At 40.7% G+C, this 27,634-nt stretch overlaps 2 protein-coding genes across 7 annotated transcripts in view; one reads left to right on the forward strand and one right to left on the reverse strand.

The window, feature by feature from the left end:
• The window catches only part of diaph3 (diaphanous-related formin 3), a 219,976-nt gene extending 206,468 nt beyond the window's left edge, over positions 1 to 13,508 (reverse strand). For all 6 annotated transcript variants that reach the window (XM_028979066.1, XM_028979068.1, XM_028979067.1 and 3 more), the window contains exon 1: positions 13,164 to 13,508. In XM_028979066.1, coding sequence (XP_028834899.1) covers positions 13,164 to 13,286 — 123 coding nt within the window. In that variant the 5' untranslated portion in view covers positions 13,287 to 13,508. The remainder of the gene's footprint in view (positions 1 to 13,163) is intronic.
• Positions 13,509 to 14,848: 1,340 nt separating this feature from the next.
• Positions 14,849 to 25,639, forward strand: tdrd3 (tudor domain containing 3). The gene is made up of 14 exons (XM_028979072.1): positions 14,849 to 15,046; positions 15,930 to 16,014; positions 16,663 to 16,728; positions 18,122 to 18,282; positions 20,361 to 20,502; positions 20,599 to 20,670; positions 20,949 to 21,098; positions 21,379 to 21,528; positions 21,672 to 21,843; positions 22,028 to 22,150; positions 22,981 to 23,987; positions 24,268 to 24,390; positions 24,471 to 24,599; positions 25,506 to 25,639. The coding sequence occupies exons 1-13, from the start codon at positions 15,009 to 15,011 to the stop codon at positions 24,588 to 24,590; spliced, it is 2,409 nt and encodes an 802-aa protein (XP_028834905.1). The 5' UTR covers positions 14,849 to 15,008; the 3' UTR covers positions 24,591 to 24,599; positions 25,506 to 25,639.
• The last annotated feature ends 1,995 nt before the right edge of the window (positions 25,640 to 27,634 follow it).

Here is a 27,634-nt window from a genome sequence, read left to right on the forward strand (position 1 = left end):
GAAACAGCGTTCGGACTGTTCTCTGCGCCTCCGCGTGGACGACTCGCCTATTGTGTCACTGAGCAAGACACTTAACCCTAAGTTGCTCTAGGGGGACTGTCCCTGTAACTACTGATTGTCACCCTGGATAAGGGCGTCTGATAAATGCTGTAAATGTAAATGTTTACCCCACATCCAGCTTGACAAGCATGACAAGTTAGCGTTAGCGCGTTAATAACAGTAGTAAAGCAGGGGTGCTATAGTTACTTTGCATTAAAAGACTAAAGACATGTTTTTCTTCACTAGCCTTTTTTGGACCATTCATTTTTCAATCTGTTGTCATGTATAGCTACACTGCAAAAAAAGCTTTTCTTACCTAGTAATTTTGTCTCGTTTCCAGTCCAAATATCTAAAAGTCTTAGAAAAATGGCATGAGAATATTAAGTGATGCTTAAAACTTCTGATTAGTTTTCTTACCCCATTGACAGATAATTTTGCTTGTTTTAAACAATCACTTAATTTTGAGATGTTTTTTCAGAAAACAAGACATTTTTAAGTGTCTGACATTCAAACAAATCCTGTTAAATTTTCTGATTTGTATTGTTCTTTATATTTTTATAAATTATTTACCGTACTGGCAGTTCAGGTGGCACTTTATTAAAAAAAAAAAAAAAAAGTCTATATTTGGCAGATGTAAAGCATACATGTGTATGTTTTTTGTGTTAGTCCATTTTTATTTTAATTTATTAATATTATTATTATAACAGCTCAAGAAGCAACATGTTTGAGCACTTTCTAAAGATTTTGGTTCTGTTTTTGAATAAAGGGTTGGAAATGAATGCTTTTCTTTTTTTTTTTTTTGAATCCGATTCTACAGTTAATCAAAAAAATAATTGACAGATTAATCGATTATTAAAATAATCATTAGTTGCAGCCCTATCATCTACTGTTTTTCGAATACTATGAATTCAGACATACTACTCGCCTCGCATTCTATTTTCCACATACAATATTGTGTGGCGGCGGAGGCTGGCCATGAGTTGGGACCAGCATACCTTGCGGGTGAGATAAGCACCAACGGGACGTGCGTGCCCGGGGACTGCAAATAGTTAGCCATGTTACATGTAAATGTTTTCTGTTTGGGTTTGGGATGTGTGTGTTATGGGGAATTAATGTAGCGTGCGCAAGGGGAGAAACTTTACACCAGAAAGACGAGGTGTAGGGTGGGAGGAGAAGGATAGACGCCTCCCTGTTATATAGAAGCTGGAGGAGTATGTATTGGCTGTTGGTGTCACCTACTGGATTCTGTTCAATAAAAAGCGTCATTCCGAAACCCTCATAATGGAGCCGATTTCTCCTTTCCTGACCTTGCGGCGACCGCTCATCACAATAGTATATAGTATTTTGGACGCAGTATAAATGTAATTTATCACATCTCTTTGCGATACAATTATCGCATGTAGTATTATCGCGATAACGATAATTTTTCGATATATATCGTGAAGCACTAATTGCCATTATGAAGTAAAGAAAAAGGAACCTGAAAATGCTTTGATATACTGTTGTAGCCTTCCTCTGCTACTAGAACATATCTGTTCATTCTGTGAGTAACACAATTTATGCAGCTATGTGAACAAAACACAGAAGTAAAAAAAGACTACTAAAATATTAAACACAATGCTGTAACTTGTGGTTCATCTTCTGCTCACCTAACTGTTCACAGTAACCGATATTTAAAGCAGAGATGTCCAAATGTTTGTCTGTCATAGTAATTTCTGAATGCATTGAATTAAACGCAGAAGCTCATTTCAATGACCTTCTTCAAAACAAGCTCATTTACACAAGCACAGTGACAGTGTAGGGTGCATGGACAAAAACTACTGCACTGTACACAGCAAGGGTATATAAAACATTTAATAGATCTTCGGGTGATAAATGCAGTACAGATGGATAGCCCTAAAAACATTACATGTATGATATACTTCAAAAGTAAAATCTTCTGTTTCTAAAGGCTGACAAATTTTATCATGGAATACTTGTGTCAAGTCCATATATAAATACATAAATAAATAAAAAGCTAGTTTTAGTTGAGGCCACCTCCCCTCCATATATTTCAGTTCTCTTTCCATCTCAACCTCCACCTGCCTAATTAAATGAAATTATGACTGTAATTAGCAGAGTTAGCCCATTCCTCTGGCATGCATTATTAATAATTATAGCTGTTTATTAGGCCACAGCGATCGGTCATTCATCATACTAATCCTGCCACTGAAAGGTCGACTCTACCAATGTCAGGGCTGACTGGATGCATTCCCCTCCTAGCATTCAGGAGGGGAAAAATATATGCATTTCACTCATTCTTCCCTTCCTTTTCCAGCCTGAAAACAAGTCATCTATGGCACACCACTGCTTTAAAAAAAGGTCTTTTGATATTCTGCACCATTGTTTTAAACAATACATTAATTTCATATTCGTGCACACTGGCTTTAACATTACATACATCATCTGAAGAACCTGCTGGTAGGCTTCACTTTATGCCTTGTTACTTTATTCTACAAATTGCATTATTTGGCATTAAAAAACAAATGACACTAAAAGTACCTCAGCCTGAAAAGACAGATGCACAATTGCACAGCAACAGTTGCTAGGACACCTCTTTCAGCCAACCACATCCTTAAAGTGAAGCGGTGATTTATTCAGACGTGATCATTGTAGATATCGCAAATATTTAAAACTGCAAGGAGGAGGCTGCATCATAATCAGCACAAGAATACAGCACAAGTTATTAAGGGACAGTTATGAACTAAATAATGAACTCAAACAAGCAAAAAAGAAAGAAAGCTTCAAACGAAAAGCAGAAAAATCACATCAGGGTAGATGAATACTCTTTTAGCAAACTTACAATCACAGTAGATTTTCCATTTCCCACCATTATATGTGAAAAAAGAATATTAGCTTTTAAAAATAACAAATCTATCAACTACTCTTCCTCAGTACAGGTCCTTGTTACAGAGTGTCAGTTGAGAAGGTGGGCCAGCTCCATCGGCAATGAAGGTCACACCGACGTCCCATCTGACAAGACATATGAATGCCAAACAGATCTTTCAGTTGACAAGTTGGCATGGAGGGCCCATTAAAATCAATCCACTGGCATCTCCATTGAGGTGAGAGCCGCTAATCATGTCGATTGCAGTCCATTAGGCCCAGATCACGCTCACCTGCCCCCTGATTGGCTTAACCTTGGACATCAGTGCTGAAATGGCTGGGGCACGCAAGCAATCAGGCAGACAGGCAGGACAACGACACCATTGATGGCTGTCAAGACACACTGGCGTGTCTCACTGTATTATCAGAGTGGTCAAGGTTAAGAAAGTGTGAGAGAGAGAATAGGAGACAGGCAGAAAGGGGCAGAGAAAGAGGTGTTTTTGGAAAACACCTGTGTGTGTCTAACGTAGGGCTGGGCAATTTTTCATCACAACTTTTTTGGATATTGCCAGGCTGTAACCAAAGACACCAGAGATAATAAACAGTTTATTAACATATAACACAATGATTATTGCTGCCCTGCTCAGCTGTTTTCAGCCATGTTGCTATTTGCTAGCTCTACAGGGTGAACCACGTCACGTGGTACATTTACAGTTACAGCATTTATCCGCCGCCCTTATCCAGAGGGACTTACAATCAGTAGTTATAGGGACAGTCCCCCTGGAGCAACTTAGGGTTAAGTGTCTAGTAGTAAGTGGGATTTGAACCTGGGTCTTCTGGTTCGTAGGCGAGTGTGTTACCCACTAGGCTACTTCCACCCTGTGTGTTTTGCTTCCATATTCTAGCACCTCAGCAGACACGTGTCTCCATTTAAAAACGAATGTAAAAACACACAAAAGATGCAAATTTGCTCTATTTTATGCTTGTGCAATGACAGAGTCATTAAAACAACTTAAAAATTGCTAGTACATTTTCCAGCATTGATTCCAACACTTGTCCTTAAGAGTTTAGATCAACTGCAGGTTTGATGGTGTCTGTAATGAACTGCACATGCTGTCGCTAGATCAGAGAAAAGAGCACAAAACACATTGAAATAATCTGTGCCAAATAAACCTGAATAAAACAATAACATTTGACAAAAACAGCTAGTCAAACTCTCATTGTGAAATAATGACATTTCCCACATTTTCCCCCTGAGTTTACAGGTACAGGGGAGCCTGACTATAAATCTCAGTGGTCACCTCAAAGGTCGCCAGTGAGGTGCTAGTGGCAGACCTTCCAATGAATAGCAATCCATTTGTCAGGAATGTGACAGGGGAGTGAGAGGAGTGAGGGCAAGGACAGCTGAAGAGGATGACCACAGTGAGAAACGGTCCCTGGTCGGACACACACACATCCCAAAACCATTAATCAGACTAAATCAAGCCCTCAAGCAAAAAGCTCTAGTAAATCCCACCAGCTACAGAAATACAGCCAGCACGTAGACCCCACATACAAAGAAGCTGTTTCAGGTACTGACATTACTCGCAAGAGCCGGACAATCCAACCTACGCTCAATGGCCCAACCCAGGAATTACACTGGACCTGAAACTACTGCAACTCTCACTAATGCTGCAGTTCCCTGTTGCCACGGCTACAAGCAACAATCTCTCAGAGTGAGAACAAGCACATTAGAGAATGAAGGAAAGTGGAAACTTTCAGCATGCTGGTCATGATTCATGTTGCAGGGGAGAGCTATGTGAGTTTTTACGCTTTCTTTCCTGACTACTGATTGCATTTTACACAGAAAAGAAGACCCAGCTGCAGAGCCTTGTTAGAAAAATCACTAATGCTTTGTCACTAAAGAGGAATAAGAAGAAAATACTTAACATGTAACATGATTAGTAAGTATACTCCATTGTTTCCTCATCCAAGTGTCAGTAAATAATAATGCAAAGAAAACATCAAACCACTAGTCTGAAAGTGGAATGTGAGAAGATTTGGTAGCTGGAGAGTTTCAATTCTAGTATTTCACCAGAAACATCTCTTGTAGGAATGACAACATCATTGAATAACAGTACAATACACTACATACAGTTTGTACTTTTTCAATGAAAACTATCACTCTCTCACTACAAATCTCACTACAAACAATGCATCTTCAATATCATCCCAATTTTACCCTAGACAGGACCTGAAGCTGTATTTGGGAGGTTAGAATGACAGACAGCTAATCCACATAGTTTCTAATAAACAGCACTGGACATGACTATGAGAACACACACCATAAGGCGTTAAGAAATTTTTTAATTTAAGACAAATTTCTCTGTGTCGAGAAATAGCGAATTTGGATTGTACTGTAAAATGGGAAGTCACAAGTCTGTCACATTTGTCTTGCGTAGAGGTTCATCACCTCTGTGTTCTCCATATCTTTGTCAAACAGCCTTCCCCCATGAAAGAGGTGTGAAAGGCCAGCCAATTGTTTGGGGTCCCCAGCTTTGTATTTGTCGGGTTACGACACACCCCAAATAGGAGACACAAAGGGCGTGACAGGGCGGAAACAACAAATTCTGACTGGTCTGTGGCAACTTCCTGGGAGTCAAATGTATAAAAGAAGTTTCTCTTGAGGACAATGGGCACTTCTTTTTCCTTTCCATTGGGAACTTCCCTCCAGATTCTGGGCCTTTCCCTCTACCTGTTTTTCTCCTGGACCAGGCAACCTTTCTGTAGCTAGGCTCCTGGCTGTTCTCTATCTTTCTCTATCCCATTCTCCTTTTTTTATTTTGGGTTTTTCTGTAACATTGGTACATTTTTTAAATACAACATTTACATGTAACTTCATTAGTAATAGGGCTGAAACGATTATTTGAATAATTCAAAAATAAAACAAAAAAAGTTTGATGAAATTCTTGGCCTCGAGGCTTTGTTTAATTCACCAACGTCGTATCCGTGTTTCCGCCTACTGCGGAGGTGACGTGTTTCCGCCTATTGTGGCGCTCCACACCAGTTGCAGCCAGGTGCGCATTTCAAGATGGCGGAAAATGAAGATACCGGTGTGCGTAAAAGGCAAAAAATGTCTAACGTGTGGGACCATTTATGCTGCGTAAGGTGGACAATGTAGTGCAGTGTATACACTGTAAAACTGACCTGTCCTACCATAAAAGTACGTTGTCAATGCTACAGCACCTGAACCGAAAACATCCTCACGTGAACTGCAGTTCTCCAGCGGACTCTGAGCTCTGAGACAAGGTATCATATTTTTATGATTTCTAACTGATATGAACATTCGCGCTTCTTAGAACGTACATTATTTGTAATTATTGCAATTATTGTGGCCTATGTTATGAGTCGATAGTGAGGAGGCATGATAAGTAGCAAGAGAGCAAATACAAAGATCTCACTCATGTAATTCTCCCACGCACGCCACACACACACACACACACACTGATAAGTTACATCTCAAAACACGCCTTCCCTATAAATAAGGTAGTAATAATAAATGCAGCATATGGACAAATCTACATTCATTAGCATAAAGATGGCGCCGGTGACGTCGACTGCTGTCGCGACAGCTCCGACCCTGTTTACTTTGTTTTTGTTTTTTAAACAAATTGTTGTATGAGTTATCCGATTCATCAATTAATCGATGAAAAACAAATCGACAGAATAATCGATTGCAAAAATATTTGATAGTTGCAGCCCTAATTAGTAATCTACTGATGTTAATAAATTAGAAACTGTTCATTCTTTTAACCTCTATTGTGCCATGCCTCTTTCTGCCAGGTAACATCAGATAGGAGTGTTTTAATACAGTGCTTTGTGTAGAGAGTTTATACCTCTTTTACAGTACTTTAGAGTTCAGTTTTGTTGCTGTTTTGAGATATTTGAGCTTAGAAGTTAGACCTTTTTTCATTTACCAGAGTGCTCCAATGTTAACTGCACCATTAGGGAGCTAGGACATGTTGTGATAAACCACAGACACTGCTGGCAGTTTCTATAATTGCTTCTCCAGAACTGGCGCTGTTCAGTAAGTACCATGTTGTCGCATTGCCTACCAATGAGAGGGGGAGGGGGACAGTTGCAATTTCCACCCCTCACTTGTACAAGGCCAGACATACTTCACATTTCTGGCATTCTCCTCTTTTGACTTTGTACGGTCCCGACCATTTTTCTGAAATATTTATTTGCACTGAGTGTTTTAATCAAGGTGAAGCTGGACAGGGCCAGTCTGGGGCAGGGTGTTGTGCTGTCACTTATATCCACTCTGATGCCTCAGGCTGATTTAAAGAAAAGAAAGAAAAAAAAAAAAAACAGGTATTGGTGTGAAGATGAACGGGCTCACATCAGAAAGATGGGGACCAGGGTACATAATGCAGCTGTACATAATGAACCATAAGTATTTTATCAGGTTGAAAAACCTTCTTCTTCAGTGACACCAACCTGTCAATGTAGTATTTGTTTTTTATTGGTTTTATTAACTACACTCATTGAACTGATAGGAATGGCACAAAACTATTAGAGTTGCACCAGATTGACAGGCTAAGTACAGAAATATGGTTACGGTTACAACAAAAAAAATGTCCTTCTTTGGGATTGTCGTCACTGATGGCTTGCAAACAGCCAGCTGTTTATCCAGCAGATGTCCAGAACCTAGTTTCGAACCAAGAGAGTTTACACCCCAGCAATCATCCTTTGATTCTTCTTCCACCTGAGCTGCTTCTAGCATGTCTGGATATCAAGTAATCATTCTGCTGGCTTAGCTGGTGGTAATTCCGCTTATTTTGTTCAACCAACCAGCCCTCCCTGCTGGTCAGGCTACGTCCTCCTGGTGGAACAACAGTTAGGGCCTGCTCTATCCTCCCGCTCTCATTTCTATTAATGATGTTCTTCAAGGCAGGGACAACAAAAGCTGAATGCCATGAACCGCAGTTTTTATTTTCATACTTTTTCATTTTACACTCCTTAAACTGCTTAGATCAGCATTTAACCACTAACAGAGGTTACCCTAGTGGTCATTCTCTGCACTGCCAGATATCCTTCATAACATAGCATCTATAGAGCACAGTCAACAAACTCCATTCCAGCAGGGACAGCGTCCTGGCTCAGTTCATTTAACATTTCTGACTCAACTCCTCTGCTAATAACCACACAGTGAATAAGGTGTGTTTAAACAAGAATTACTTTTGTAGAGCCATGGCCCACCAGATTTTAGTCAGATTTTTTTCAGTATAGCATTTAGCATATCCTAGCAAATACTTTTTGGAGGGAAAACCCAGTTGTTTGGACTCCTATGCTGTCAACTCAGATACATGGCTCAATGCAAAATGATGATTGAATTTAGCATGCATGGTCCATGACTAGCCCTTTGGCAATTGTATTTATAATGGATGAAGACAATTCTCAGGACAAAGGTTTTAAATAAATAAATACAAAGACATTGCATTTACATGAGGAAACGGCATCAAACTGGACAAGGCTGATGTAAGACTACAGCTGTGTTAAGACTTGTTCACAATATACAGTCTGATACAAGACTCATTATGGCATAAGGAAAGACAGCTGTTGAGACATTTTGGGCTATCTGGATGCACCAGCTATTATAATCGGCATCACCCATCCACAGAACATCTGCACCACATGAGTGAAACCATAGAAGTTTGTGCATGCCTAACTTGAAGTTACTTTGACTCTACTGCATCCACCTACACAAGTAGTGTTCAGCTAAAACTATTATAAAATGGCAATCTTCCATTTATTGATTGTGAATTAACATTTGCCATTCTGATTTAATGGCATTAACACATTTGGAAAGTTTCTTCATGTTTGGACATGTCCATGGAGTTCACTGTCCCTTTCACTGCTTCGCTTTTTTACTTTAACATTAATGTTCATGGGTCTCTGAGACAAAGGAAGACAAATTTTCCCCCATTTTTCATTACATGCATTCACTTTATCTTATATAATAAACAATAATTTTACAATTTTAATTACGTATAAAAATGGAAACCATAGCAGAATACTTTACTGAAATACTTGATATTTATCTTCAAAATATATTTTTTTGTGTGTACGCCTGTTCTCACCCCCTAAACTGTTCAGACTAATCCTCCTACATTTTTTCTGCAGTAATCACCTCAAACAAGAGAAATGTGCTCCCAAAGACTTTATTTTAAACAGTAATCAATGTGTGTCTGAAAAACAGCCCACTTTCAGTCTGAGAAATAGTAAGAAAGCGTGTTTAGCCTAAAATATCATTTGAATCGTTCAGCAAAAATTATCTTACAAGCTCATTCCCTCTCAAAATAATGAGCATTCTGTCATTAATTTCTGCACACTGTATAAATAAATAGGGATCAATTATTATTCATATTAATTAGGCAAACTGAGGAAAAATAAATAGTACTTCACCTGATCTCTGTTTATACCCTTAATGATGATGGCAAATTCCAGTTTTGTAAAATACGCCTTTGCTTTCTACTACCAATCAAGGTGCCACTGAAGTAACATTCACACTTGAATGGTGATGATCATGCTGCCCTCTGGATTTTTGAAATGCCAAAGACATGTTGTGTGCACTGTGTGCCATGCATCACAATTACAATTAATCACTTTCAAGCGGTTGTCCAAGAATACCATGATTTTACATTGAAGTGAAAACACCATATTGTCTGCTTTTCAGACAGGTACAATCTGACATCTATCACTAGAGAACACACAGAAGTGAAAAAAGGAAGGATGGATGGAAGGAATGGTGCTTCAGTGCATGCCCACCAGACAGACCAAGAGCTTGTCACCACTTCTCTTCTGTGGTATAATTGCACCACCTATTGGTTTACAGAATGCATTGCAGATTGTTTTGAGAAATTCTCATTGAAATCCATAAAATTAGCAAAGGATTTAGACAGCTATTACAAAAATAATATGCTGCATGCAACAGTATTGTCTTGTTTTCTATGCCAAGCCCAAGAAAAAAAAAATGCAAGTTTGGGGTAAAAAAACCAAACAGTGTTCAAAGGGGGATATCCAAGGTTTGGGTATAGATCACCAGCTGCAAAAAGGAGATATGGAATATGGAAGCAATGCACACAGTACCACGTCACATGGTTTACTACTTAAAGCCAGAAAAGATACTCTATAGACTGCTCTAGTTGAATGCGCTTTCTTGCGCAGTTTTATGGTAACTATGTACTTCATTATACATTTACATTTACGGCATTTGGCAGACGCCCTTATCCAGAGCGACTTACAACGTGCTTTCAAGTTACCATCGATGAAGAGATCAATTCCGGTTCACTAGGACCCCAACTATGAATACATCTATTTTATTCACTCTGTTGTAGATTCTGTACACAAGTTCGACAACAAGAAAATTACAATTTAATCTAAATATTCTTTAAAGAGGAAGGTCTTGAGCTGTCGTTTGAAGGTGCTCAGTGACTGAGCTGTTCTGACCTCGAGGGGAAGTTCATTCCACCACCGAGGGGCCAAGACGGAGAAGAGTCTAGATGAATGTTTTCCTTTTACTTTCAGAGATGGAGGGACCAGGCGAGCAGTACTGGAGGCTCGGAGTAAACGAGGTGCAGTGCAAGGTATAATAAGGGCTGTGAGGTAGGATGGTGCTACTCCATGTTTGGCTTTGTAGGCCAGCACCAGTATTTTGAACCTGATGCATGCAGCTACTGGGAGCCAGTGGAGGGAACGTAGCAGAGGGGTGGTGTGGGAGAATTTGGGAAGGTTGAAGATCAGTCGTGCTGCTGCATTTTGTATTAGTTGTAGAGGTCAGATGGTACATAGTGGTAGACCAGCTAGAAGGGAGTTGCAGTAGTCCAGTCGTGAGATTACTAAGGACTGAACCAGTAGTTGGGTGGCCTGGGTTGACAGATAAGGGCGGATTCATCTGATATTGTAGAGAAGGAATCTACATGAGCGGGAAAGATTGCTGGTGTGAGTTGAGAAGGAGAGTTGGTTGTCTATTGTTACGCCAAAGGTTGCGGGCTGTTGCAGAAGGAGAGAGCTGCGAGTTGTCTAGGTAAATAGCAAGATCCTGATGTGGTGAAGAATCTGCTGGAATGAATATTAGATCAGTTTTGGTGGGATTGAGTTGGAGGTGATGGGCTGCCATCCAAGACGAGATGTCGGTTAGACATGCAGAGATTTTGGAAGAAGCATGTAGGTCAGAGGGAGGAAAGGAGAAGAGAAGTTGTGTGTCCTCAGCATAGCAGTGGTAGGATAATCCATGTGAGGAAATGACCTACCAAGTGTAGAGGGAGAAAAGGAGAGGACCAAGCACCGAGCCTTGAGGGACAACAGTGGAGAGTCTACGTGAGGTAGAGGCGGATCTGTTCCAAGTCACTTGGTAAGATTGCTCATCAAGGTAGGAAGCAAACCACTTCCATGCTGAGCCCCGAATTCCAAGCCTCTTCAGGATTGGCAAGAGAGTCTTATACATTCATGTGTCAATCAGATTTCAATGACTTTTCCATAACTTTATATGTTTATTTAACCTTCTGATAAATGCTGTAAATGTAATGTAAATGTATTCTAAAACTTTTCAAGGCCTGAAAAATTCTCTTTTCAAATTGCATGACTTTTCCAGGTTTTTAATGGCCGTAGGAACCCTGTCACTTATTACATACATTACATTTGCAGCATTTATCAGACACTCTTATCCAGAGTAACTTACAATCAGTAATTACAGGGACAGCAACTTAGGGTTAAGTGTCTTGGTAGTAAGTGTTAGTAATTTGAACCTGGGTCTTCTGGTTCATAGGTGAGTGTGTTACCCGCTAGGCTACTACTACTACCTACTTCTACTACACCAAACATAAATGTCTGAATATATATCTTGTTCAAACATTATGAATAAAACTTGTCCAAATGGGCGTGGGGGATAATCACCTAACAGATAATCAAAATAGTAGCTCAGCGTTTCCTCCTGTATGAGGAAGCACAAAGCATGGCAGAGCAGAGCACCTGAGACTATTCGTCTTCACTGGTTTCCTCCTGATCCACCAGTGTCCTGCTCTTGGACAATCTCCTCTTCAGCTCACTGGCTGGTGTAATGTGCAAAGCATTAAATCGCATCAATAATTGTATTTTTACAAGGGGTGCCAGTAATTGCAAAGGGCACAGAAAATTCCGACGTCTGTACGTGCACATGTGTCTCTCTTCCAGTCGTCCTAGCCCTCCTCATCTTCCTCATGCACGCTGTATAAACCCAACACTATTACAGAACCGCTTTGCCTCCAGGAAAACATGGGTTATGGGCAAGATTAATCATCTGTGGAAGATTGGCCATTACTACACCGAGATGGTGGGGAGTATTTGCCTAAGCCTCGGGCGCTGACTCTGGTGATCAGCAGAGAAGTCTGGGCGAATGTTGAGCACGAAAAGACTCAAACCGACCGGTCTGTGCTGTGACAGGCCACTCACACGGATCATCAATTATATTACAGTCCGGTGTCCACTTATCACGACATCAGCACATGTTATCAATAAAACAGAATCCGTGGTCTTATTTGACCATGCGGGTGAAAATAATCGATCCAATTTCCCTTGAGGACAATCAGTGCCTATTTCAACCAGGGCATTTACAACATATTAGTAACAATATAATACACCATCTAAAAACTGATGACGGAACTGTGAAAGTTTCGCCATAATAGCGCAGTAAATTAGCCAAGTAACTACTTCCATAATGAACATCAGTGTTTTATTGCCACGTGTTATTACTCTGTGACTTCAGGTAGTTTATTGCGCGGAGTGGCTCCGCCACCAGGTACGCAATGGCATGGCACTACTGTACGTGGTACAAATGGAATAAACGTTACGATTTGAGACACTCCCATCTGACGTCTTCGAAACATTCCAGAACGGCAGGACTGTTAACGTGTCGTTATAATCTGTCCGACTGCGCGAATGTCCGTGTTTGCACACACGGGCGAGTAAATGGCGACACTTGCGTTCAAGCGCAGCGCTAAAGCGCCACAGGATTATCGCTCCGGCTAATTTTATCGCAGGGGTTTAAGTAGTTGGGTCAAATGATCAAATGTGCAGCGAAGCAACCGGATAAAGACTGGTTTCAGCTTTTATTCAAGGAACGTATAAGTATTTTGAGCAAGTGAATCAAAAGTGCGAAGTAACACGCAACATCAATGCGTCTGCGGGCAGAATTGTGAAATTCACTAATTCACATGAATACAGCGGAAACAGTTACTTACGAATTTGGGTCTCCTCTCCGCATCTTCACCCGCAGAGACGGCAGCTCCTACTCCTTTCTTGCGCTGTAACTTGCTTTCTCTCCCAATGCTGGAGGAGTCGTATCGTTGGTGATAGTTCTCCATGTTAAAAAAAAACCTTCCACTAGATAGACAGCCCCTTATTCTTTTTTTTTTTTTTTATTCACACGAATTCCACAAGCATTAAGCGCAGTGACGTCCAAGGATAAACTGCTGTTTCTTCTACTTGCTTTCTGAGCGAAAACCGCCCGGATTAGCCGGTGCGCTAATCTACCTCAAAAAGCAAAGCGGACCGTCGTCTAGCCAGTTAAACGTAATCCAATTTCAGGATTTCCAGCACCTGCGCACCGTATTTCCTGCAAAAACAACCGTTACTCCGTGACGCTATCCGAGGAAAATCACATTTAAATTTTAATCTAAAAAATGTCGCAGTCTTAAACTTGACTGTCTTAAGCAGCCAGTTAAATTCAAAAGCTAAAACATGTACTAAAACCCGCCCTGAAACTGAGATCCGAAAAGCCCGCCATGTACACCGTGAGCGACAGCTGTAATCTGACCAATCAAATAGAGGAATGTTTGAATGGAAGGGCGGGACCAAATTAAACAGCCATTCTTATTGGTTTAACACGAATTCATGGGCGCGATTCACATCCGCTTTGCTGTCAACCTTGTACAGACCTCGCTGTCAGCGCCAGTTCGTCTAACGCCTTTTTTTAGTAAGACATTTAGCCATCTACGTTTGTGTTTGCTTTCTCAATATTCTTTTGTAATATATTCTTAGATATTTTTTTTCTCTGGCAGACCATATAGAGGTCTATATGGCAACAGTTTTTTTCCCCTCGCCATCACTCCTAAACAGCTGAACTTTTACCATATCACACTTTTATCTTCACCTGTAATAACCTGTAATCTTTGTATTTTTCTGTATATATGGTGCAGTGGTGGCCTAGCGGTTAATGAAGCTGCCCCGTAATCGGAAGGTTCGAATCCTGAGCCGCTAAAGTGCCACTGAGGTGCCACTAAGCAAAGCACCGTCCCCCCACACTGCTCTCCAGGCGCTTGTCATGGCTGCCCACTGCTCATTAAGGGTGAAGGTTACATTGTGTGATACCTACCTAGGTGCACTATATATAGTGATATATTTGCTAATCTAATAGAGTTCTGGCCCAAGTTATTTGTTCTGGGGGACAAATCAGTCTTAGGGGTAGGGCGTTAATATATAAAAAGATGGATCCAAACAAGCATTCTGATAACAGATACTTCTTAGTTGGAGGTCGAAGGACTACCCTCAGCCTATAGTGAGGGTATATAGACTGCAAAAGTGCCAAAATCTAGTCTGGAAGATTAGATTTATATGACAGTAAATGGGTCAAATATTTATTATTTCATGGTGGAAGTTATTTTGTTTATTTATTCTTTCTTTATGTGACTTTATCTTCAAACGTGCTCATGTTCCATGATTGGTGGACTTTTGTGTACAACATTTGTACAAACTAGCGGGCTGGTTTTCCTTTCTCGTGCACTTGTTGTATTATCTTGTATTATACTGAGAAACAGGAAATATTATAGCTAAAAAGGTCACGGTACGATTGGCAAAAGTCTTTCATTGCACGCTGTGGAAAGTCTACGTCGTGATGTAAACAATTACGTCGACCTATGACGTCTGAGACGTATTCAGTCACGTGGTTTTGTCCGTGTACTTGTACTGTAGCTAATTACACCAACCTAGCCACGGATCGATAAATTATTATTATTTACGATATGGATATTCAAACGGAAAAATAACCAGCCAGATACGTGCTCTGGAAGAGTGTTCTGCAGGGGAGGATGGCTGAATTCAGCTCAGCCCTTTCCGAGGAAGGCTGGTAGGTGATCAATGGCGCTAATGTTAGCTGTTTAACAACACGCTAGCATTATAGCATGGCAAGTAGTAAAGCTTGGGTCTGCCAGTGCTGTTTAAACTCGGAGTTTCTGCTCACCACAGACTGCACAAAGGGGTTGTACATTGTCGTTCTGTGACGCTTTGGATTTTTTTGTAATATTTCTTGCCCGCTACATTCTCGGCTGTACAGAAGCTACGTAGCTAACACGGTGCCTGGTTTGCGCATAATACGGTTCCTTACAAGTCAGACAACTAACTTGTATCTAGACTAAGGAACTAACTTGCCTATAGTCAGTGCAAATGTTTCATTCCGATTTAAAGAAAATAAGTGCTGCTATCGCGATCACGTTTTATTGTTAGATTGCCTCTGCTAGTCCCTGTTCTGCTATGAAGAAAGTATAGATGACGATGGCACAGTAATCTGGTTTAGAATTAAAACTTCACTATTGCGCCATGAAGTATTTATTTTTGCCTAGAAGAAAATGATATAAACCTGCTTCGTGCTGGGTCACTGTCGGCGATGTGGCATAGGCCTGACACCTTGTTCTGGAAACCTGCAACTTCATGGCAGTAAAAACGTAAATCTAAAATGTAAACATCTGAAAATGACTCTGCAAGTTAATAGTTGAGACACTCCCATCTGATAGTCTGTCTATTACAATGTCCCTCAAAGTGCATTTTAATTGGTGTTTATATGTTAATAACTAGTAATAATTAGTAAGTTATTTAAATTTTGTTGTACTATACGTTACCATATGGAATAGTTTTTTCCTCCTGTGCAATTTATGCATTACCTAAGTTTTATATTCATATCTCATTATCATAACAGGTTATCTGATAATAATTTTCCTTCATCCTCTACTTAGGTACCTTTCCGATGATGGTATAGAAGAATGCAAAAGTTCTTTAGAGAAAACATCAGCAAGTGATGTTATTCGCATTGCACTTAATGTAAGTATTTCTCTGTGTGCACACTGTGATAATGAATTGAATCAGCACAACAAAATGGTGGTTTGATTTGCAGTACCTTACCATCGAAAAATCTTTTTTTTTTTTTTTTTTTTTAAACTGTGGGTTCATTCATTTTCAAATGCCTGCATTTAAATGAGAGGGATGTTTTGTGTATGTAGTGTAGCCTGTGACCGAACAGCATTCTTGACTGATGGAAGCCAAACTACTGACATTGCATGAAATCTGTTTTTAGTGGCTTAACTTCCTGCACATTTATTTGTAGATGGATTAATTATGAAATGCTTAACAGCATCTGTGGCATTACAAATAATGTAATTTCAGCATTAAGTTCACAATGGTTATCAGAACCCCCTGAGACATAAGCAATCTTATCCACAAATGTGTGTTGTGTGTCTCATTACTGAGCACTTCATTACTATTCGCCATTTCAATTCACATCCAGTTGAAAACAATATGCAACTTTTATGCATTCCATTTTGAATGGTCTTAATAGCAATGAGGTTCACTTTAACTACAACTCTTCAGAAGTCAGATTATGTAACTGAGGATCATGTGCTTTACAGTAATTTTTTTGGCAGATAGCTATAGTCCTTTTCAGTCACTTGTGATTCAACTTTCACATTACAGACTGACCTGAGGACCATTGGGCGGAGCTTCCTGCCAGCTGAGATTAACAGTGGCAGAGTGGAGAAGGTAACACATGTGGATCAATGGTTTGTTATGAATACATGATAATAACTAGGTTTTTTTGAGGGTATATTCTTACTCTATTTTCACTGCAGTTTAAATTAGTCAGTTGCTTTTCTTACCCACTTGGTGGCACTAGCAGTTCACAAGTGGCTTTTTTCACCAGTTCCCACCAGAAACTCTGTTGTGATCGTTTCATTTGTGTGGAACATTTAATTTGTGTATAACCCACAGGCATTTTCATACTAAGAATTTGTTTTTGTTAAGTAGAATAACATCAAAGGTGATTCTGAATATAATATTTTCAGGACTGTCAAATGATGGTCTTTGCATTTAGATGTGCATATTATATTCTTTAATTAAATCTTTAATTAAATCTGTTTGGTAGGCATTTCATCAGAACACCGCACATTTATACTAAGCATAGTTTTTTTTTTTTAGGGCAGTATCCCTAGTTTGCAATGCCAGGTATAAGCAAGGGTGGGAATTATGAGTGTTGAAATGAATCATATAATTGATGCAGATGTGGATGATTAAAAATTCTGGATGTATAAAAATTCTTGTTAAAAAGTAAGGTTGGTAGTGACTGTGTCTGCCTGATCTGAACGCTGCTTTGGTTAGGAGTTTCACCCTGCGCGGCACTCTGAAGCCTTGTTCTCGCAGCGCGGTTAAAGTTGAAATCTGTTGAATTCTTGTATCTTGTATTATATCTGAAGAATCAGAGTAGGCGAGTGTTCATTCTGTCACTTTGAAACGCACACAAAGCAGGAATTGAGGAAAATATGATCTTAACAATCACTGAGAGATCTGCAACACGACATTATCAACCACGCATAGATTTTTTGCACTGAGCCCCACGGCGAGTACTGCCTTGGGGCTCGTTGGGCTCAGTCTGAAAGCGGCAAAAATGGCATGTGTTCAGTCCGCGCTCACCTGACAGCACGGACTTCATTTTGTGGCTTGTAGTTGCGGTCGTTGTGTAGTGGCGGAAACTCTAGTGAAGCATGCAGAGGAAGGAGGCCCGCCAAGCAGAAAGAGAATTTTAACACGATGAAATTTATGGAATGCATTGTTAATTGTAATCGATTGAAGGTGAGTGAAGGTTCACACCTCTAGTGAGAATATGGAATCATTTCAAATGTTCTTGTATAAGTGTAAGGTTACTTGATGTTTAGAATGATTAACTCTTTATTTAGGGTGGGGTGGTAGTAGTCTTTTCAAATGCTTGCCTACAAAACAAATGACTAGTCACAGGTTCTTAATGCTTAATGCAAACTTAATGCTAGTGTGTCTGTGGGCAAGTCTCTTAACCCTGAGTTGCTCCAGCAGAACTGTTCCTGTTAGGTTGTCACAAAATGTAGCGTGACATAATATTTGAGGTCTTCTGCTTTTTTCAAAGGTGGAGGGCCCATGTGTTCTTCAGCTGCAGAAAGTGCGCAATGTTTCTGCTCCTAAGGATCATGAGGAATCCCAGGGAGCTCCCAGAATGCTCCGCCTGCAGATGACTGATGGACACACCGCTTGCACAGCCATTGAGTTTAAAAATCTGTCCAGAATAAGGTATGGCCACACTCTATGTGTGTGTGTGTGTGTGTGTGTGTGTGTGTGTGTGTTTTGCCTGTGAAGCACTGGCTCCATGTTCATGGGTTGTGTTTCTGCACATATTGTTAGGACCACTTGAAAGTCACATCCCATAAAATGTCATTATTCCAAAATAATTAATAAGATTTGATTTCTTGCTGTAGAAATCAGGGATTCACTACCGCCACAGGTCTGATAATGATTGCCTAATGGACCTTTTAAACTCACTTGTGCACAGAAGTGCTATGCAGTCTTATGTGTGCACTTGGCACTTGTTCTCTTGTTGTGTAAGAAGGGCTTCCAAGAAACAATTTTACAGGCTCTACAAAACATGTGTGGAATTTAATTGTGGCTTTTGAATATGATAGGTACTTTATCCAAGTTGTCTAATTACATTTTGTCACACAGCAATTAGAGGGAAAGAGGAAATACTCATTAATTTTGTCCAAGCCTAAGCTTGAACCAGAAATGAATGAGAAGAGGTACATGGCGTTGAAAAAAATTTGGTGCTGTATTCTGGCCTATCCGCCCTTCCTTCAGCACCAGATTTTAGCCAGCACCATTGGCCAAGCCTCCACCAATCCCGTGCCTTAGTTACATCGTCAACGCGGCGGTGGCCCTCGTGCTGGCCTTCAGCCAGCGTTTACAGGTGGAGCCATTAGTGCAGCTCCCGCCATCCTCACTGCAGAACAGACCTTTCTTTATCCACACCGCCCTCTCCTTTTTTCTCCTCCATCCCTCTTCCTTCTCTCCCTCTGGGTAGCGCATACTATGGTGGAGATCAGTGCAGAAGGAAATTCTGTGTGTGTTTTTGTAAGATTTTAGACGTTTTACTGTCTTAGGTGTAAGCACATTTAGTTTTTTAGCATTCTTCTGCAAAAGAGCAGAATATGAGAGCCGATGAAGATAAAAGCACTTTTGCAATGAAGCTTGACCAGTGGCTCTGGGAATTAGGGAAGAGTTTGACTTGGACTGTACTGCAGCTCCAGCTGGCACTGCCATATATGGTGTGGCAGCTTCATTTGGCCTGCCTTTATATCCTGGTAGGATTGTGAGCCGTGCTGGCACTGAAATCTCTAATTGCTCCTGTGTCGTCATGCGCCAGTGGCTCGAAGCCCTCTCCGTAATTCACTTGGCTTTTTTTTTTTTTAATGAGTAGTGGCGCGCTTGATAAGGGTGTATTTGTATGTGAAATACCAACATAGGATAGCAGCATTTCGTAGAGTCTGAAGGTCGTTTTACATTTACAGCATTTATCAGACGCCCTTATCCAGAGCGACTTACAATCAGTAGTTACAGGGACAGTCCCCCTGGAGCAACTTAGGGTTAAGTGTCTTGTTCAGGGACACAACGGCAGTAAGTGGGATACGAACCCGGGTCTTCTGGTTCATAGGCGAGTGTGTTACCCACTAGGCTACTACCACCCTGACCAGTCAAGAGCAACTTCACCAATACCGAATTATTGTAGACCACAAGAATGAACTGATGGGCATGTCAAAATCAGCATCAGACTTTTTTAAATCAAGTATTAAAAATGTAATTTGTGTACATCTTATGCACCCCGCCTGAGATGCCAGATTTTAAACGGTCATGGTAAGTCAGGACCACTAACCAGAAGTGTCTGAATACAACTGCATACACGATTTGAACTCCACATGCATGAAATACAGAAAAATTCATTTATGTTTTTCCTACTCAAGTTACCTGCAATATTTGTGGTTATGTGTGAAGTTGTATGTTTGGTGAAATGAATCTCATTAGAGATTGCACTGTTTTGCACGGTCCCTCATTTTCCCCCCACAGTTTATTGAACTGTCTCTTGGCTTTCCCCGACAGTCTCCTGTCGAACAGGAGCTAAAGTGTTTGCTTTCAATACATACCATACTCGTTTACTCTCACAAATTGTCTAATAATTTTAGGTGGTTCACTGATGTCGCCTTTTAAATTTTAGAGTGGTCATGCTTTGATATTGATTCTGAGTAAAGTATCATTTAATGTCCACTAGCTGTTCACTAAACTAATCAATTTGATTGATCAAGCGCCTGTTTCATTTCTAGCTTGAACACCCCTCCAGGAACCAAACTTAAACTCTTGGGCGTGGTTGAAGTAAAGAATGGTTTTCTGCTGGTAGACGACTCTTCGATTTCAGTCCTTGGAGGAGAAGTGGAACACATGGTTGAAAACTGGGCTCTTCAGAGGGTAAAGCAAAATAGATTGATTTCTGCATTCCCTGAGAATTGAGTGGTCAGTTTAGCTGTGAAGTAATCCACCAACGTTCACTTTTGACCCCAACAGAGTCTGGCTAAACACAGCAGGAGTAATATTGGTGCTGAGGGTGGACCCCCTCCATTTCTGCCCTTTGGACAGGTAAGTTTGAGCAACACTCTGTGATGTTCACTTTGATTGCTTCCATCTGTCTAACGCTCTTTTAAGCCCCCAATGAATTCATAATATGATGATATAGTAGAATCTTACAAACTGCATTTATGGACTGTTTAAGATGCTCGAACTTTTCAAGAAAGGGGTATCATTTTTTGCACATCTAAATATTTACCCATTCTTGCTGAGTTAATTCTGCAGTTGTGTGTGTTAATTTGCTGGATCTGCTGTTCTGAACAATAAACATTTGCCCACACTCTTTGCAGAAATGTGTACAGAAAGAGGAGGTTGACAGTCGAGAGCTGGACCAGAGGAAGACTCTGAAGACCACCGACGTGGCAAAAACTGGCACTGAGAATAATGAATTTGAGAAGCACAGGACTGCTGCCATTGCTGAAATTGCCAAAAGCAAAGAGGTTGCTCGGCCAGAGTTTATATTGTTAATACGCAGCTTTGGAAGAGGCACACTTCTGCTTTTAAAGAGGATGAGCGATGACTCATAGCTTTTATACTTATCTAAGTACATTCCGTTTTCTGCTAGGCTCTTGTGCAGATGTTAATTTTTACATTATAATGCCAGTGTCATTATTTAAAAGATGAGTTTGAACATCTGTATATTAAATGTACAGAGTGGATATGTTCACTTTTTGTGTTGCTTAAATTAAAAAATCCTATTAACATATCTATGCTGTACAGACTCGCACATTTGGAGGAGGTGGCAGCGCTGGAAGTAACCTCAGCACACATGGGTCTACCTACAAGAACAAGGAAACTTACCAGAGGAAGAGAGAAGAAAGGGAGAAGAACCTGACTGACACTAAAGCTGATGGAGTATACAGAGACTTGGTGAGCCATGGGATTATTTGGATGCAGCGCAGTCCTGTTAGTTGGAAGCCTTCTTGTGACTGGAGCTGTAAACAATATGGGCAAAATAACAAAAATGATGATTTGAGCTTTATGGAAATGTATGTTTCTACTGCTGTCGCCAGGTTGATGAGAGAGCTCTAAGGGATATAATGGAAATGGGTTTCAATAAAGAGGCAGCCAGACAGGCGTTGCTGGATAATAACAACAACCTGGAGGTGGCACTCAATTTCCTGCTCACTGGTGCCGCCCAGCCTAAAGTACCCCCAGCTGAAAACAGTCGTCCACCACCCAGAGGTACTGCCCGGTTTGCAAAGATCATCATGATCAAGGAATGTAAACATACATAAATACTATGTGTATATGTGGTATTATTGTATCACTACAGATGTCCTTTGTAAAACATTAAATCATCAAAAATTTGGAAAAATTTGTCATTCCACTGAATTCTCTTGACTTTTGATGCTTGGCTCTTTATCAGGGAAAGGTCGAGGACGCGGCAGAAACAGGGTGGATGATGAAGGTGATGGAGGAGGAAGGCCTTCAGGTCCCAGCACACTCTTTGACTTCCTGGAATCAAAAATGGGGGCGTTCTCGATTGATGGTACAAGCTTTTTCATGGAATTGATAATACATAAATGTTCTAGTTTTATGTTATGGTGCATATTTCATGTAAATGAATCCCTGTCCTAGATATTTATGAACAGTAGGTCTGTATGCTGATTCCTGTGGCTCAGGGTTTTGCAGTATGTTTGGTGAACAACTGTCAGTTTACGTTTTCATTCGTTGAAAATTTCATGATCAGATTAATTAAAAAATGTCCATGTTCATTCATTATGGAGCATTGCAAGCGTGTGAGGATATATTGGCCTAGTACTCATTAGAGTAACTCAATACAGCACTCATATCTGTCCTGTTAATCTCTAGTGTTTTTCCTGTCGTGTACACCGGGATAGTGTTTATGGTTAACACTGCAGGCTTGGCCAGATGGTGAGAGTCAGCCGAAGGAATTAAGTTTAAAAAAGCTTTTACTAAGTCCCTGACATGAGCCAAATTGGCAGGCCTCCAATGATTGACATATGTCTATACCGGATGACATGTTAAAGTTAAAATGGTGCAGTGGCACATACTTTATAATTTGAAGTAGTTTAATGCACATTTGTCCTGCAACTTTACCTGGTTCTGATAATCGTTCGGCCTTCAATGTTGAAAGACTGTAAATATTATAATCATGTGCACACCAGATTTCCGACAAATCACATATTTACATGTAACACCACCCTGCTCACTAAGCATGACATCTAACAGATTGCACTTCATTCTTAACTTTTGTTTGTCCAATTAATAACATTTTTTATTACACTTGCATATGAATGCATTCATTATGCATTAATATTACATAATATGTGTATTCTTTTTCATATTCTCATTCAGAGTCAAAGAACCAGGACCCACAAAAACTCCTACCAGAGAGATCATATAAGTCCAGATTTACCAGTTCTGAAAACTTCTCCAAAGATGCTTACCAACCTAGATATCCTCCTCGGAATGACGGCAAGGGGCAAAGAAATGATAGACCTCCTCGATTTCAGAGGGATGGAGACTTTGCTTCCTCTGGCCTAAATGCACCCAATAATCCCCCCTCCACTGGACCATCACAGTCCCAGAGATGGAGGGGTTCAGAGAAGAGTGGTCATGGAGGCCCTGACCATTCACAAGAGGAAAGACGCAAGACAAAGGGTCAAGCCTTCTTATACAACAACTCTGCTCCTCAAACCCAAGCCAACCCTCAAACAAGCGATTACTTGGGCCAGTCAGGAAACTTTTCTCATGGTCCTAGAGATCATGTGGGACTTCGATCAAGGACTGATGCTGGATCAGGGAACTCTTACCAAGGTATCAGAGCTGATGGGGGATCTTGTAATTTTTCTCAAGGTTCTGGAGGATCTAGAGATCTGCATTCAGGTTCTGATTCTCAAACTAGGAGAGGTCAAATCAACGGTCCTGGTCCCAAACCCTCACAGTTCAGTAACTCCGTACCTGACACAGCACCTAAGGGTAGGTTTGAACTCAACAACCGAAGGAAGGGCAAACCTGACCGTCTCAACTCAACCATGCAGGATAGGAACCAGGATGCAGCGGGAAACCCAAACTCCAGCACTTCATTGGCAGGGAAGGAGACATGTGCAGATAATTCAGATTCCAACACACACTTCCAGAATGGGGTTTCGGAGCACAGGCGGACTGGTCCCATTAAACCACAGCAGTCACAGGGACCTCGGCAGAAGAACTCCAGTTTCTACAACTCCACATCCAAGAAGAGGTCAGGACCAATTAAAGGTCATAAAGGGTCAGAACCAGGCCGTGGACCAGATTCCAGTAGTCATGGCAACTGGAAACAAGGAGACCAGTGCCTTGCACTTTACTGGGAAGATAACAAAGTAAGTACTATGCAGATTCTCTTATTTTGAGTGTGGATAATATTAGTACTAGGATATGTAGTTTTTAGGATTTAATTTGAATTTGAAGCCCCAATCATTTCAGTTTCAGGCAATTCAACCATCATTTTCTCTGACATTACATGTGTGAGTTTATGGTAAAGGCAATTGATGCAACACTTGGTGATAAATGGAGATGTGATCACAGTCTGCAGCACTGTATAGACTGATCTGATTTATTATCTGTTCAACTACCCCCCTCTTCCTGGTGTTGCCTCTTCAGTTTTACAGGGCCAGGATCGATGCTGTTCATCCCTCTGGTTCCACTGCAGTTATCATCTTTAGTGATTATGGGAATTGTGAAGAAGTTCTCCTTGAAAACATCAAACCATTGCATGACCTCTGGGTAAGGCAGAACACTGAAGGCCCTCTGCTAATACTGTTTCATTGCACTATATGCTTCAATTGATCAATTGTTTCTTATAGGAAGAGGAGGAGGATATTTACTATGAAAACTCCCTAGAATTTCGTCATGGTGGAGATGGGCAACCCAGACGGTCTAGACCCACACAGCAGTATTACCAACCTCCAGGGGCAAGGGACTGATCTGGACAGGTATGTACATGACATGAATTTAGATTGGTCCTATCTTATAAACAGTCAAACTCCCCAGTGTTCAACTACCAATTTTTTTATTACTGACTACTTGCTTGTTGAAACGCTAATATTCACAATAATAATACAGTACTGTGTTGCTAAAATATCATACTCTAAGACTGAAGTATTGAGCATAACGTATATATCTTTCTAAACTACTGCTCAACCGTCTGTTCTGACCCAGTATAGGCACACCTGCTCCTGCAAACTAATGCACCTTTCTTGACAACTGAGCACCCTCAGATTCACAGGAAATCAAATAAATAAGCAACATTTCCTCAAGTGTTGCAGATGTTAATTCTTTAAAGGATTGATTTAAGAGTGAAAGTGAAGTGATTGTGAAACACTGCTGTGCAGCACACATTGCACACAATGAAATTTGTTTTCTGCATTTAACCCTTATTGAGACTGGCAGCCATGAAAGGCACCCGGGGAGCAGTGTGTGAGGACGGATTCCCACTAAACTGACACATACGCACACACCACCTCTTATGTTCAGGACATATCTCTTATTACATTTATGTTACAGCAGTATTTGCACGTTGTTACTCTGCACCATCATGGCTTTCACTGGTTTTTAACGTTGTCTGTATTGTTTCTGTTGTTCTTGCACTGTTTGTTCTGCACTGCCTGTGTCCCATGTTTGCACTTCATGTAGCCAGTTAGTCTGTCGCACACATGTTCTGTATGTCAGTATGCAACTTTGTTCAAATATTGCATGTAGAACCAGGTTCCGCCATGTACTGTCTAACATGTCTGTAGCTGAAATGGCATCTCCTGAGACGGTGATGTTGTCCAGATCGGCTTGTTAGAAGAACTAACTGTAGTGATATTTTTTTATGTACTTTTTTTTATTTGGTTTAGGAGAGACTCCACAAGCTTGGACTGTCCAATCTGCCTCTCAATGCAACAGCTGAAATCCAACATCACTTCCACCAAATCCACACCGCTTTTTTTTTTTTTTTTCTCTCTGTCTCTGCATTGAACTGTCTGGAATGCAGTTATATTTCCAAGGGCTTGCTGCACATGTTGCATCTAAACATAAAATTCTGGACTTTGAGTACTTTTAATTTATGATGCAAAAATGTTGTAGTGTACATGATAAGTATTTGTAAAATACTTGATAATAAATAAAACCTTGAACTCTTTGTTTTGTGATTCCCTGTGAGGTTTTTGTGTCCACACCTATCTTGGGTTTACTTTGGGGGGAATTTTTTTTTTTTTTTGTATTTATTAAAATTTGTGCCTTTGAGAAATGTTGGGAACTCATTAACCCCTTGTGCACTCTTACGAAGCTCTTCAATTAATGACCACCCCTTACTCTTCATGGCAAATTGTCATTGTGCAGTGGCGTGTCCCTCACTATCAGATCGTGAGTCCTTCAGACCGACTGTCCCCATTCCCCAATCAAGTTCATTTGCAGCAGCCAGTCATGCAGGCACAGTAAGATGATCACATCCGCCTGTAACAGATATCTTCAAGGGGAAAAGATATCATTTCACAGATTACAAAAGACATTATCGCTGGCCTTTGAAGCATAGATGGGCACACGTCATGACTTTATTTATTTATACTGGTACGTTTGCAAACACCATGGCCAGAATTAAATTTTTTTTATTTAATGCTGATCTGATTGAGAACCACATGGAAGGAGCAGTGAAATCGCTGCATGTTTGCAGGTCTCGTTTAGGATCTCCCATTAGCATGTGTAAATTATTCACCGCTTGTAATATGGCGGTCTATACTCTTTATACTCTAGTGAGTCTAACATAGTCCTACCTAATTTGAGCAACACTGAGCCATTGTACTCAGTCCATCCGCATTAAAAGCACTTTGCGATAATTGACTATGTGACTTCTTTCATTCACTTAGGTAAAAAAAAACTGCTTACTTACAGCTGAACTTTTGCACTTTGAGTAGCAATTTATGGTAAATATTAGAGGTGATTTACTTGCAGTATTCAAAAATATGAATCTAAAGGTTGAACCAATCTTTTTTTGTCTGTTGATGCTGAGTACATCGCAGTTCACAACTTTTTGTTTTGTTTGCAGACGTATTGCTCAATCACGTTTGAGCAACTTGAAACTGCAAAGATCACATTTCACTGTAATGTTTGTTCTCTATAACTCATGGTTGAATTTCTTGTCACATTCAATTAATTTGTATTCAAAAAAGAAACCAAAACCAAATTAACTAAATTACTTTCTTAAATCATTATTTGTCATTCTCTCCTTCAATGTTCCACCTTCATGCCTGACTTTTTTTTTTCCCTCTGTCTCACTTATTGTCTCTCTTCGTCTTCCCCCTCTCTGCTTGTCTGTCTCTCTCTCTCTTTCTCTCTGCCGCCACCCCCCATCCGATCTGTTAAAAGGTCCCTTCAAATCCCTCAGTTTTCCCATGCAGCTCTTCTTTAGTCCATTGACTGCAACATGATAAGTTTCAGTAACAGAAAGAAGAATAATGGAGAAGGGGAGTCCCCATGAAGCCCCCTCCCCGCTCCCTCTCTGACACACACACACACACACACACACACACACACACACACACACACACACACACTCTGTTCTTTCTCCTTTCTCTCTCTGACCCCCCCATCAGCCCAACACCTCCCATCTGGGCAGGCCGCCCCTTCCCTCCATATGAGGATCCGGATTCAGGAGGAGGGCCCTGCCCCTGACTCCAACGTTGTCTGAGAGGCCACTGTCTAACATGTGAACCCTGTGTCGGTGAACGCTCACCAGCCTGTGTGCATGCCCGCCTCCCTGGGGAGGGACAAAGGAGAGAGGGTTACGACCGGGGTGTAGGATGAAGCGTGCAAAATGACCCAGGCTGAGAAAGCAGGCAGATACACTCCATCCGAGAAGCTGTAGAGAGCGTCTGTGGGTGGGAGGTGAAAAATCCCAGCCTCGGCCATTTCATCCACTTCGGCTGAATTGTGTTGGGAGAGACCTTTTCATCCACAGCAATATCAGTTACTTCTTTCTATATATGCG

Source organism: Denticeps clupeoides, chromosome 5, assembly GCF_900700375.1.
Source record: "Denticeps clupeoides chromosome 5, fDenClu1.1, whole genome shotgun sequence".
NCBI classification, from domain to species: Eukaryota; Metazoa; Chordata; class Actinopteri; order Clupeiformes; family Denticipitidae; genus Denticeps; species Denticeps clupeoides.

Coding starts and splice junctions, on each gene's coding strand:
- tdrd3 (XM_028979072.1), top strand. CDS start 15,009: ATGGCTGAATTCAGCTCAGCCCTTTCCGAGGAAGGCTG. Junction 16,015..16,662: donor TTATTCGCATTGCACTTAAT/GTAAGTATTTCT, acceptor TTCACATTACAG/ACTGACCTGAGGACCATTGG. Junction 18,283..20,360: donor AAAAATCTGTCCAGAATAAG/GTATGGCCACAC, acceptor TTTCATTTCTAG/CTTGAACACCCCTCCAGGAA.